Source organism: Nerophis lumbriciformis, linkage group LG21 (genome assembly GCF_033978685.3).
Source record: "Nerophis lumbriciformis linkage group LG21, RoL_Nlum_v2.1, whole genome shotgun sequence".
NCBI classification, from domain to species: Eukaryota; Metazoa; Chordata; class Actinopteri; order Syngnathiformes; family Syngnathidae; genus Nerophis; species Nerophis lumbriciformis.
The window spans coordinates 14,760,001-14,772,599 of NC_084568.2; the positions used below are offsets into that span (position 1 = coordinate 14,760,001).

Genomic DNA, 12,599 nt, shown 5'->3' on the forward strand with positions numbered 1-12,599 from the left:
GTTAGCCACCTCCTACTTGCTGTATTTTACGACTTAGAATGCATTAAAAAAAAAAAGGAAAACAAATGTGTTCTTGTCTCACCCCAGCAGACACAAGACATTGATACAACGTTGATTATACACACATGTCCCTTAAAACTGACTTTGAAACAACGTTGCAAAATAGTTGTGGCAATTTGCCAATTTGCATAATTGGCCATGACACATTTGCAAATTATGAGTAAAAAAAAAAGAAGCCTAGTTGCAAAACAAATGTTTACAAGTACGAATAAATATTTTCTCATCCGCGAAAAAAACAGTCTCTATTAGGGCACTAAACTATCACGATGTTAGTGTATTTTATCGGCCGATATCGGTAATTATTGATATTTTTATGACATATGGAAAGAAAAGACCAGAAAATATATATTAAATGTAAACATTTGTATTTCAAATGTAACCTTCCACTGATTATAATCCCCTCCGCTATCAAGGGAAAAAGGAAAGGAAATGTCAACACAGGCAAGGAAAACACTCAAACAATGTAAACAAAATCGTAAAATCACATTGAACACTTAACAATAAGCTCTTAAAATGAAGGTGCAAAAATAAAGAATATGTAAGAAATTCTTAATAAAGTGTAACAAAATAGTGCAAAGTGTGAAAATGTAAACACAGAGAAACCTGAGAAGAACTATTTTCTGCAGGTTCGGTGCCAGCAAATTACAGCTGTGCTCTAAAGGGTGAGCGCGGCTAAGGTGGTGTGGTATTAGCGGTCTTGGTGGGGACGAGCGCCTTGCATCATTTACGGACCACATTGGTCTGACTACGGTCTGTTTAGAAAAAAAAAAAAAAAACATACTATCAAGGTGACTTTTCCTCTCTTATCCACAATTTCTTCATCTTTTACTTCTCACTCTAAAGAATCAACCTCGATACAACAAGAGCGCGCAACCAAACTTGATAATTGATACTGTTACCTGATTGGCTGTTAGTGTGTCACTCCCACTGATCAGTGATCACTTCCTGGGTTGCTCGGTTACCAGAGAGCGAGTGCCTTTGTTCATGCAACCAACCTTGCTTTGCAACTTCCAGATCGTTTTATTGAATGCATTTCTTATTGGTATCAAGTATGTGTCTATCGCGATGTATATTGATAAAACAGCATCTATAGGGGTCTGATTCTATCCCTCCTGTTACCTTTTCTTATTTTTTGGCATACCAGGTGCATTGTAATGTATTTATGAGCAAGGTGCTTACAACTAGCGTTGAATCTATCGGTGGCGCCATAAATAAATGTCTCAGTATTTACTGACAGACTTTTCAGTTATCGTCTTTAACATGTTTTTTAGGACAGAAATATTGTATATTGGACAAGTAAGCGCAAAATATGTGGGATATGATACCTTGTTTGGATAACATTAATGTAGGGGTGTCCAAACTACGACCCACTGACGTCTTCAAATTGGCCTGTAAGAAGTCATGAGTTTATTATGTAACTATTCCCGCAGGGAGATTATATTTATTTTAAAAATCAATTGTCTTTTTTGCTGCTTGTGTCACTATCTAGTGGACAACATGGGTTTTTTATGATAATTACCTATATTTATGCTCGAGTCGGAATATAACCATGCACAGCATATTACTTATATGACCCATTGCGAACAGCCTTCCCTAGTCATGGTGTGAAAAAAAAAAAAAAAAAAAACCAACACAAAATGTCAATAAACATGGTCTCTGAACTTTGTGAATATTATAAAAAAATATCCATTCACCATAAAAAACAAAACAAAATTACACCAATTTAAATCCATTTTAAAGGATGAAGGGGAAACACTCTCCACACTTATCCATGTTTGGCGCATTTTAGCTGCTTGATATTTCTGATTGATTACAAAACGTTAAATGGTAAATGGGTTATACTTGTATAGCGCTTTTCTACCTTCAAGGTACTCAAAGCGCTTTGACACTATTTCCACATTCACACACACATTCACACACTAAGTTAAGGAGGTCGTCCCGGAAATAAACAAGGTAGGAGTCAAACTTTCAAATACTCTTACTATCAAATTATATTAATTATGTATCAATTATATTATTATATGTACACACATACATGTATAGGCTGTATATACATATACTGTATATGTGTATATATGTATGTATATATTTATGTGTTTATATGTATATTTCTATATGTATGCATATGTGTATATATATATATATATATATATATATATATATATATATATATACACGTGTATATGTACATGTACATATGTATATATGTATAGTATAAATATTTTGTGTATATATATATTTATATTTACATACATGTCAAAAAGTTTGGACACCCCCTGCAATAATCGAGTAAATAAAGTAAAAAGGTATAATCGGTAAAACTGATTGTTGCAGGATAATGATCCCTTTTTCTTCTTGCTTCAGATCCACCTGCTCCTCTTCAGGGGGGTACCTGCCTCTAAATCCTTCTTAGTCCCCTCATCCGAGCCCCTCTCTCCCGATGAAGGAGGCCGACGCCATCAAGCTTTTTGTGGGGCAGATTCCCCGGAATCTGGAGGAGAAGGACCTCAAGCCCATTTTTGAGCAGTTTGGCAAGATCTATGAGCTCACTGTGATTAAGGACAAATACACCGGCATGCACAAAGGTGGGTCTCCACTTTACTACTAGACAGAGGCGGAGAGAGAACGAGAGAGAGAGAGAGACAGAGACAGGAGGTGTGGGAGGGGGGATTTTCACAGCTTTGCTTGTCACATATCACCATGGCAACAGTCACACCTTCTGTAGTCTCCTGCAGAATGAGATAAAGAAAACAGCGTCTGCAAATACACAGCAGTGTTGACTAATAATTTTCCTCTGTTATCATCAACAGCCTATTTCCCCCTGATGAAAATAACACGTTAATGAAAGAAAACGAAATCCACGTTGATTAAGACGATAACAAAAGTAACTGACATTGTCGTTGATGAATAAAAACGTTTAATCACGTTTAATTGCATCTTCTAGATGGGCGGGACAAGTTGGGCTGGGGATATATCCAATCACAGCTCGTTAAAAGCGCACATATGAAAGAGGGGTTAGTTACAAAGGAGAGCCAATCCCATGCTTTCCCTTGTGAGATGAGGAAGTTGGTTTTCTCAGAGCAAAAACAGCAATGTGTGGATTTAACATCTTCAATATGTAACGTGTGCACCTGGGAGAAAGGGAAGGGGACACAGTTTATTTTTGATGTTATATGATGCCATCAGCAGGCGAGTCATTGTGACATCTACACAACTACTAAGTTAAAGCTATGTGTGTTTGTTGCCTCGGGGTCTCCTGCGTTCATAAAGAAATTATAACGTACATACCTGATTTGCCGGAGGCGTAGCATGAAAAATAGAAAAAGAACCTGAGAGATATTCATTGGCATTGACCTTTTGTATGCAACGAACATCATTTCTGATCATAGGATCATGCTATGTTTGTGTTAAACAAATGCTTTGCCCGTGGTCTAAATTACAGCTGCACGATTTTGAGAAAAAACCTCATTGCGTTCTTTTGTCATCAAAATTGCGAATAGTTTTTTATATTTTATACATAAAAATGCATAAAACTGCGAAAATAACAAGTAAAGGAAGACATGTTACTTTTAGACTCTCAATCAAGATATTCCTGTCTAATTTACTTAAAAAATATTTGGTTCTATGCAGACATTATGCTCTTAAACTGAAGAAATAACCGATAAAAACTATTCAGTGATTATAATTTTTTAAAAAAAAAGTTTTTTTTTTTTTTTTAAACATTTGTTTATTGATTTTCAGACACATATAATTGACATGAGTTGTCTAAAATACATCAAATGCAGTTTTTCCCCCCAACAAGTAAAATTAAATACAAATATTAATAATAACTATAATAATAAATAAAGTAAGAAACCATAGACAGCTGCATTTCTGAATGACCTTAAAGAGACATAGCAAGCCACAAGCACACAAAAGGCTCATCAACCACCCACATTTCAATTGTCATTCATCCATCCATCCATCCATTTCCTACCGCTTAATCCCTTCGGGGTCGCAGGGGGCGCTGGAGCCTATCTCAGCTACAATCGGGCGGAAGGCGGGGTACACCCTGGACAAGTCGCCACCTTATCACAGGGCCAACACAGATAGACAGACAACATTCACACTCACATTCACACACTAGGGCCAATTTAGTGTCATTCAATCAGGGTTAATTTGGAGATCAGTTTCCTCTACATATCTCAGAAAGGCACCCCACAGTTCTTGAAACTTTGCAGAACAACCATTCAATATCACCCTAATCTTTTCGGGTTTGAGAAAATAAAGAACATATTTTAATCCAGCAGATGTGGCAAGGAGGTGCTGTTGCCTTTCAATTGATTACAACGAGTCTTCTAGCCAACAAAGTAGTGAATGCTACAATATTCTTTTTGGATTTGTTAAGGGTAGTTGACTGAGGTGCTACCCCAGATAGTCAACTTTAATTAAATGTTATTGTAATATATAATAATAATAATGCAAGTAACTATTGAAAATGATTTAAACTTTTCGTTCTTATTTCTGTAGTACTTTATTGATTCCTTCAGGAGAGTTCCCTCAGGAAAAATTAAAAAAGTACTGTAATTGGAAGGTAAATAACTATGGGTGGAAATTTTTTTTATTTTCGAATAAATCGCGATTCTTTTTTGTAATGATTATTAATTGTTTTAAAAAATATATAAAAACTCGATTAAAAAAAAGAAAAGAAAATAAATATATATATTTTTTTAATTTGTCCTGTTCAGACAGTCAGTCAAATCATATAATTTAAGTAGATGATCATATCCGCTGTACAGATTTACTTTATTGAAGTGTTGGATACTTCTCTTGTTGCCTTATTTGTATTTTACTTTATTTAATGTTTGGGTAGAATTTTATTCAACAAAATCAGTTTTATTTTAAGTAATATTGAAATTTATCAGAGCTGTTCGATGGAGTTAATCATAGAACTGGCACCCAATGTTATTAAAAGTATTGATTTTGAATTGAATCATTACCCCCAATAATCAAATCGAATCGTGTGGTGTCCACTGATTCACAGCTCTATGAATAACATTGTATTCCTAAATAAATAAACGGAAAAAAAAAATTGACTCTCATTTCTGTGAGCAAAAATGTAACTTAAATAAATGTTGAACATTTTAAAGTGCATTTAGTTCCCAGTCAGAAAAACGAGGTCGGACGTTGTCTTTTTGTTTGTAGCCATCATGCGATCACGTCATTTTCGCCTGTTCGTCCGTGTTGATGGGCGTATATTGCCCGTCCAATTTGAAATGGGACATTTTGGCTTTTGAATCACATTTTTATTCCTACTAATTTTTGTTACTTTACGGCACTAGTCACTGGCGAGTTGCGAATAGAGAGGCTGTCTGTGCGTGTAAAGCTGGTACCCTGCGCTCCGCCCATCTAGGAAAAGATTGTGAATGACTGAAAAGATGCCTCACTGCGTTCAATTAATACTACTGTTAAACAAACACGCTCAGGTGATGAGAGCGATGCACAGAGTGAGACATCTTTCTCCCCGTTTGGAGAGAGAGAGACGAACAAACGCAAGCTAGCCTGCTCAGTGGCCTTGTGGTTAGAGTGTCCGCCCTGAGATCGGTAGGCCGTGAGTTCAAACCCCGGCCGAGTCATACCAAAGACTGTAAAAATGGGACCCATTACCTCCCTGCTTGGCACTCAGCATCAAGGGTTGGAATTGGGGGTTAAATCACCAAAATGATTCCCGAGCGCAGCCACCGCTGCTGCTCACTGCTCCCCTCACCCCCCAGGGGGTGGAACAAGGGGATGGGTCAAATGCAGACCGCACCTAGTGTGTGTGTGACTACCAGTGGTACCTTAACTCAACACTTCTGATTGGCTATCATGTCTGTCAATCAAATGCCAGTGGCGGCGGGGGAAAAAGAACCCAAAAACCTCAGTCTTAGCAGGTATTTATCGCACTCATTAAAATTATTATTATTATTATTGTTATTTACAATAAACTTTAAAGAGGCCTTATCTTTTACACTTTGGTATTTTCGTCGACTACATTTACTGTAATTTTAGCTGACTAAAATGTGTAATTTCCTTGATTAAAACTAGAATTTAAAATTTTGCACAAAAACCATACATATACTATACATGTTCGTCAAAAGACTATGACTAACACTAAAATAAAAGCAGCTAACTTTAACACACGTACACGAGGCTTGTAAAAAATGCACAGTCAGAAAGGGGGTGTCGTGTAAGTGCATGCACTGTGTGTGTGTGTGAGTGTGTGGGCGTGTGTACGTGTGTGCGTGTACGTGTGTGCGAGTCATGAAGCAGATTAGGCCGCATGCTCCAATCAGTGTAATGGAACTGTAAGCCTGTGTGATACAAGGGAAAAAATCTGCTGTTTTGAGAATCCTCTCGGCCACAGTAAGCTTCTCTTAAAAGCAATGAGATGGACCATAAGATGCTTGTGTGTGTGTGTGTGTGTGTGTGTGTGTGTGTGTGTGTGTGTGTGTGTGTGTGTGTGTGTGTGTGTGTGTGTGTGTGTGTGTGTGTGTGTGTGTGTCTTGTCCTTATTAACATACTTGTCATCTATTCCCCATCCCTTCTCCGCTCTTTGTGAACATCCTAATCGTCGCCTCTTGTCTTCTTAACTTCATCAGCCTGTCTGTCAACGGGATGCTAACCTGCTGCTAATCTTGTTGTCTTAGTGCTGGTGACAGGTGTAGTAAACGGCTCTGGCCCTCCCTCACACACACAGCCACAGGTACAGCCCATAGGACAGCAGTGGTGGGGGGAGTGTATTTGGAGTGATCGTGAGGCATGCCTAGTGGTTGCTACTCTATATATATCTATATATATATATATATACTGTATACAGTATATATATATCTATATATATATATACTGTATATAGGGCCGGCATCGACTGTGCCGAGCCCGCGAGGCCTCGTTAGCCCTGTGCACACGTCTGTGGTGCTGTCATGTGTGCCGACTCGTGCCGTGCCGTTTTCTGACGTGTGACGTGTGCCGTGGAGTGTCCTCTGCTCTAAAGTGCATCATCATGGTGTTGTTACAGTAGGCTCTAGTTGCAGTTTGCATGAATATTCATATTTGTAACCTCTGGCGCAAGCAGCCCTGCAATAATTCATGGCAGCTGACAAGTAATCAGGGAGGGCAAGTCCCCGCATTCAAGGAGTTCAATCAGGGGTGTCAAACGTACGGCCCGCGGGCCGGATCAGGCCCGCGAACAGGTTTTATCCGGCTCGTGTGATGAGTTTGCCAAGTATTAAAATGAGCTGCTTTTTTTTTTTTTTTCTTTAACGAAAGAAACCGCTGTTCTAAATGTGTCCACTGGATGTCACAATAGCAATTCTGTTAGGCAAGCAAACAGACCCACATGAAACTTAAAACCTATTTGGAGTTAACTAGAACACAGATAACGAGTCAGATCCCCTCGTCTAATTTCATTAACCTCACTGAAGTTCCTGTGGAAGAAAGGAGAAAAGAATCCAAGAATGAGTCTCTATCTTGTCAAACATGTTATAGCTGCAAAGTGGAGAACCGTTACACATTTGTCCTATAGGTGTGCAAGCAGGGTATCTTTTCACATGCACACACCGATTTTCTTTACTTTTGAGTGTGTTAATAAATGGTAATTGTTTAATAATAATAATAACGTTTTATGTCTTCTGCTTCAAACACATCGTCACTTGGCACCCTCGTTGCCCCAAAATGTCAAACACGAGAAAAGTGAACTTAACACTTTTGAATAGTTTTTACCTGCGTTTCTTACGGTTTGTTGAGTTCGCACTAGATTGATACGTGGACATGACAAGGGAGGTATTTAACACCTAGAAGAGTTTACATGTTGTGTTTTTTGTTCAGTCCCAGAAAGACTGTGACTCAGGGGCGTCACTAGCTTTTAAGGACACGGGGGGCTTAGCCCCCAGGAGATGCACAGGATGCGAGCGAACGTTATGCACAAGCACAAAACTTTACAAACGGCAAACAAAGACTTAGAAATTATTCATTGTTATTATTATTATTATTTTTTTTAAATGCACGGGACGAAATGAAATGCTCCCCGGGACGATGGCTTTTAACCATTTTTTTTCTTTTTCTTTTTATGTATTTATTCATTTTACATTTTATATTAAATGTCTTGTCCTATAATAATACAACAGCTATTAATGTAACAATACAATAAAACAAATATATTTAATGATGTTTTTTTCATTATTTTAACAATAGGCTAATGTATATTACTTTATATAGATTCTACAAGAAACACAAAACTTAAAAAATAAATTATTTACAATTGCACAGACAAGGTTTTGTGCCGCTTCACTCATTGTAAAGGAAGATATTGTGCTTCGTACACCTGCAGGACCGCAAGCAAGGTCGCAGAGAAAATGCGGACTGGAATTTGAGTGATGTGGGCATTTTCTATATGAACAAGTGGAATGGATTGGATACCGACGCACTAAAGGGGCTCTCTACCTTACGCTACGAAGTGAGGGGAAAATGAGTGAATAATAACAGGTTATATGATTATTTATTTAAACTCATATTTGGGCCACTTTATAATGAATATGTCGGCATGTATTTGTAAAAAAAAACACCAAATTATTTAGGGGGGCTTGAGAATATTTTAGGGGGGCTTGAGCCCCCCTAAACTAGGCCTAACAACGCCAATGCAAGTGTGACTTAAAGTGTAATCCTGGTTTTGTAGACACACTGAGACGAAGTCTAAGCTCACGGTGTTTTTGAAACTGCACCAAATTCCTCAGAAAGTGTTTTGTCCAGAGGATTATTTGCGATTTGTACGTTTTCAGAATGTGCTTGTTCTATTTTTTTTGGCCAAAGTAAAACAAAGAAAACAACCTGGAGTTGTCTTTATTTTGAAGTTATCGTGCCGTGATTTTACCCACTTTGGAATAGATTTTCCTCCATGCGGCCCCTGTGCTAAAATGATTTTGACACCCCTGATTTAAATGGTGTGGTGCTATATACTGTACCCTGTGTGTGTGTAGCTGTACAGTGAGGTGGTGGGATACAGGGACTCAAGTAAAGAGTGATGAATATATGAGCCTCTCCCTGACCCGCTGTACCTTACCTCTCGCCCTCGCCCCTTCTCTATGTGACAGGATGTGCGTTTCTGACGTACTGTGCGAGGGAGTCTGCACTCAAAGCCCAGAGCGCCCTGCACGAGCAGAAAACACTACCAGGGGTAAGTGCGCATCACACACTCCAGACAGCGCTCTCTTCATGACTGTATGCAACAGACGTGCACATGTATACTGTATATACATTCAGCAGAACATATAAAGGTCAAAGAGGTTTTTCTGTAAAAAAATAAATAAAAAAAATTCCTTGGCAACCGGTTATCTGGGGTGGGCTCCAGCTCTCCTCATTGTTACCTTAAGTATGACAGGGTAAGTCTGTTTCAGAGTGATACCCTTATAAAAATGTAGTATTTTAAGTAACAGTCTTAATAGGACTGGGCGATTATGGCAAAAATAATAATCACCATTTTTTTTTATTGATATTGTAATCAAGATTAACTACACAATTATTCATTAATTTGAAAACATGACTAGTTATTGTACCACCAAAACTCAACTTTAAATATAGTTTAAATGAATTAGTACCGAACAAACCCCAACAAATTAGAATAACAATAGCAATACAAAAAACAATACAATTCAGTTGTTCCAGTTTGTTTTTAATTCTAATTTTTGCCTTTTATTTTATCACCGTAGAGCAGGGGTCGGCAACCCAAAATGTTGAAAGAGCCATTTTGGACCAAAAATACAAAAAAGTAATCTGTCTGGAGCCGCAAAAAAATTAAAATACTTATATAAGTGTTATAATGAAGGCAACACATGATGCAAGTGACTAATTAGCTGTATTAGCCTTCTATCAAAATGACTATGTGTCGCAGGCTAATATAAATCTTTGTTGACAGAAATGTTGAAATGTAATATTTATTCTACACATTTTTACAACATTGGAAAACATTAGTAAAACTGCTCAGAGGGTGAGATAACTCCTGGAAATGACTGTCTTAGAATGGCCAAAGGTATAGATGTGTGTGTCAAAGTTAAAGGAAACGGCAGGCTGTCTTCTTCTAATGTTTTTTTTTTACAATCCTAGCAAGCTGGCTAACGTTTGCTGTGGTCTGGAACAACATGGCACACTAACAACTATCAGAAATGCAGCCAATATTACATACAGATAATCAGATAATGTGTCATGAAACACGAATAAATAAACGAAATACACAGAGGACATAAGTAAAGGAAATTAAATGAGCTCAAATATACCTACAAACGAGGCATAATGATGCAATATGTACATGCAGCTAGCCTAAATAGCATGTTAGCATTGATTATCTTGCAGTCATGCATTGACCAAATATGCCTGATTAGCACTCCAACAAGTCAATAATATTAACAAAGCTCACCTTTGTGCATTCACGCACAGTATAAAACGTTTGGTGGACAAAATGAGACAAAGGAGTGGCATAAAACACGTATTTCTGTGGCAGCGTCGGAGAAAGTTATACATATAAACAAACTGTTGAGTCACAGTCCACACAACGGTGAGTTCAAGGGCCACTGAAATTAGTAGGACAAAACGGCGCTCGCCAAATACTCTCATCAGTGAAGCATAAACACAAACATATTAAACAGTGGGCTTTTGAACAATTAGGAAGGTTTGTGTCATGTTTGTCCTCCTAAAGAAACCATATTAAAACAATAAATATATTTTTCACCCCATTTTTTTCCCATTTCCATACATTTTTGAAAAAGCTCCATGGAGCCACTAGGGCGCCGCTCAAGAGCCGCATGTGGCTCTGGAGCCGCGGGTTCCTGACCCCCGCCCTAGAGTGATAAAATAAGTGCACAATTTTTGTGTAAAATAACAATTAATGAAATGTTTGTTAATTAAATCATCACATTTGTTTGTGTAATACAATTTTGACCAGTATTTTAGGTCAAAGCAAATCATTGTGTAAATGTATCACTACGTGCTTTAAGTACATTATGCTTGTGTAAGGTACTTTTTTGAAACCTTTATTTTGTTAGCGCAGTCACATAGCGGTATAGCTCGGTTGGTAGAGTGGCCGTGCCAGCAACTTGAGGGTTGCAGGTTCGATCCCCGCTTCCGCCATCCTAGTCACTGCCGTTGTGTCCTTGGGCAAGACACTTTACCCACCTGCTCCCAGTGCCACCCACACTGGTTTAAATGTAACTTAGATATTGGGTTTCACTATGTAAAGCGCTTTGAGACACAAGAGAAAAAGCGCTATATAAAATGTAATTCACTTCACTTCACACTTCACACCAGATGTGGCCCATCGTGCTATTATTGTGAAGGGGGAAGTGTGCTGTGCTGTTGTTCTGAGCTTGACAAATAGAGAGGCGACTTGAGGCTGTAAAAAAAAAAAAAGAGCGAGCCTCTCAAGCTGCGATCACTGCTTGTGCAATGTTGTTATATTGATGATGTCGTTCACAACAACACAAGTAGATTGAGACGTGTTGTGGGTGTACGGATTGTTCTTGCTAGCTTTAGCTTCGTAGTATAGTCGTTGTTTCAAGTGGCTGTCTCGACATTGTTTAGTTCAGGATGGCCGGCGGTTGAGTGTGTCGAGGACAAATAAATGCTACGGGACAAATTATTTTCCCAAATAAATGTCTCTTCTTCCCACAATGAAAACATTTCACTTGCATTTATTTCAATTTCCCTGATACTTTTTTGCGTTTATCAGCGGATTCCGTTTTATTGGCCAATTGTGTGACTCTGTCCGCGGTTACGTGAATGCCTTACTTTTCATACATGTTTATTTATGTGTAACAATTTATTAACATTGGCAAGGGACGGGTACGGAATTCGGTACTTTTATAGGTACCGACCAAATTCCGTCGGTACTAACAGATATCGAATCACGTAAAATCCGACTGTGCCATTTTGTCGATACTAGAGATGTCCGATAATGGCTTTTTTGCCGATATTCCGATATTGTCCAACTCTTAATTACCGATACGATATGAACCGATACCGATATATACAGTCGTGGAATTAACACATTATTATGCCTAATTTTGTTGTGATGCCCCGCTGGATGCATTAAACAATGTAACAAGGTTTTCCAAAATAAATCAACTCAAGTTATGGAAAAAAATGCCAACATGGCACTGCCATATTTATTATTGAAGTCACAAAATGCATTATTTTTTTTAATATGCCTCAAAACAGCAGCTTGGAATTTGGGACATGCTCTCCCTAAGAGAGCATGAGGAGGTTGAGGTAAGCGGGATTGGGAGGGCGGGGTTGAGGTGGTAGGGGGTAGCGGGGGTGTATATTGTAGCGTCCCGGAAGAGTTAGTGCTGCAAGGGGTTCTGGGTATTTGTTATATACCGATACCGATAATTTCCGATATCACATTTTAAAGCATTTATCGGCCGATAATATCGGTAGTCTGATATTATCGGACATCTCTAGTCGATACTTTTGTTGCACCATACGTCACGTCCGGTTGTAGAGTCGTCTCATGCGGTGGCAGACGTAACACC

The 12,599-nt window shown here is 38.4% G+C and overlaps 1 protein-coding gene across 9 annotated transcripts in view; it reads left to right on the top strand.

Annotated features, from left to right (window-relative positions):
* Nucleotides 1–12,599, top strand: part of LOC133621072 (CUGBP Elav-like family member 3) — a 129,983-nt gene that overhangs the window by 8,120 nt on the left and 109,264 nt on the right. For 6 of the 9 annotated variants that reach the window (XM_061982892.2, XM_072915553.1, XM_072915554.1 and 3 more), the window contains 2 exons: nt 2,425–2,645; nt 9,168–9,250. In XM_061982892.2, the coding sequence (XP_061838876.1) occupies nt 2,501–2,645; nt 9,168–9,250 (228 nt within the window). In that variant the 5' untranslated portion in view covers nt 2,425–2,500. Of the gene's footprint in view, nt 1–2,424; nt 2,646–6,728; nt 6,785–9,167; nt 9,251–12,599 lie in introns of those variants that run through there. The other 3 variants (XM_061982895.2, XM_061982897.2, XM_061982896.2) reach the window with 2 other exon arrangements.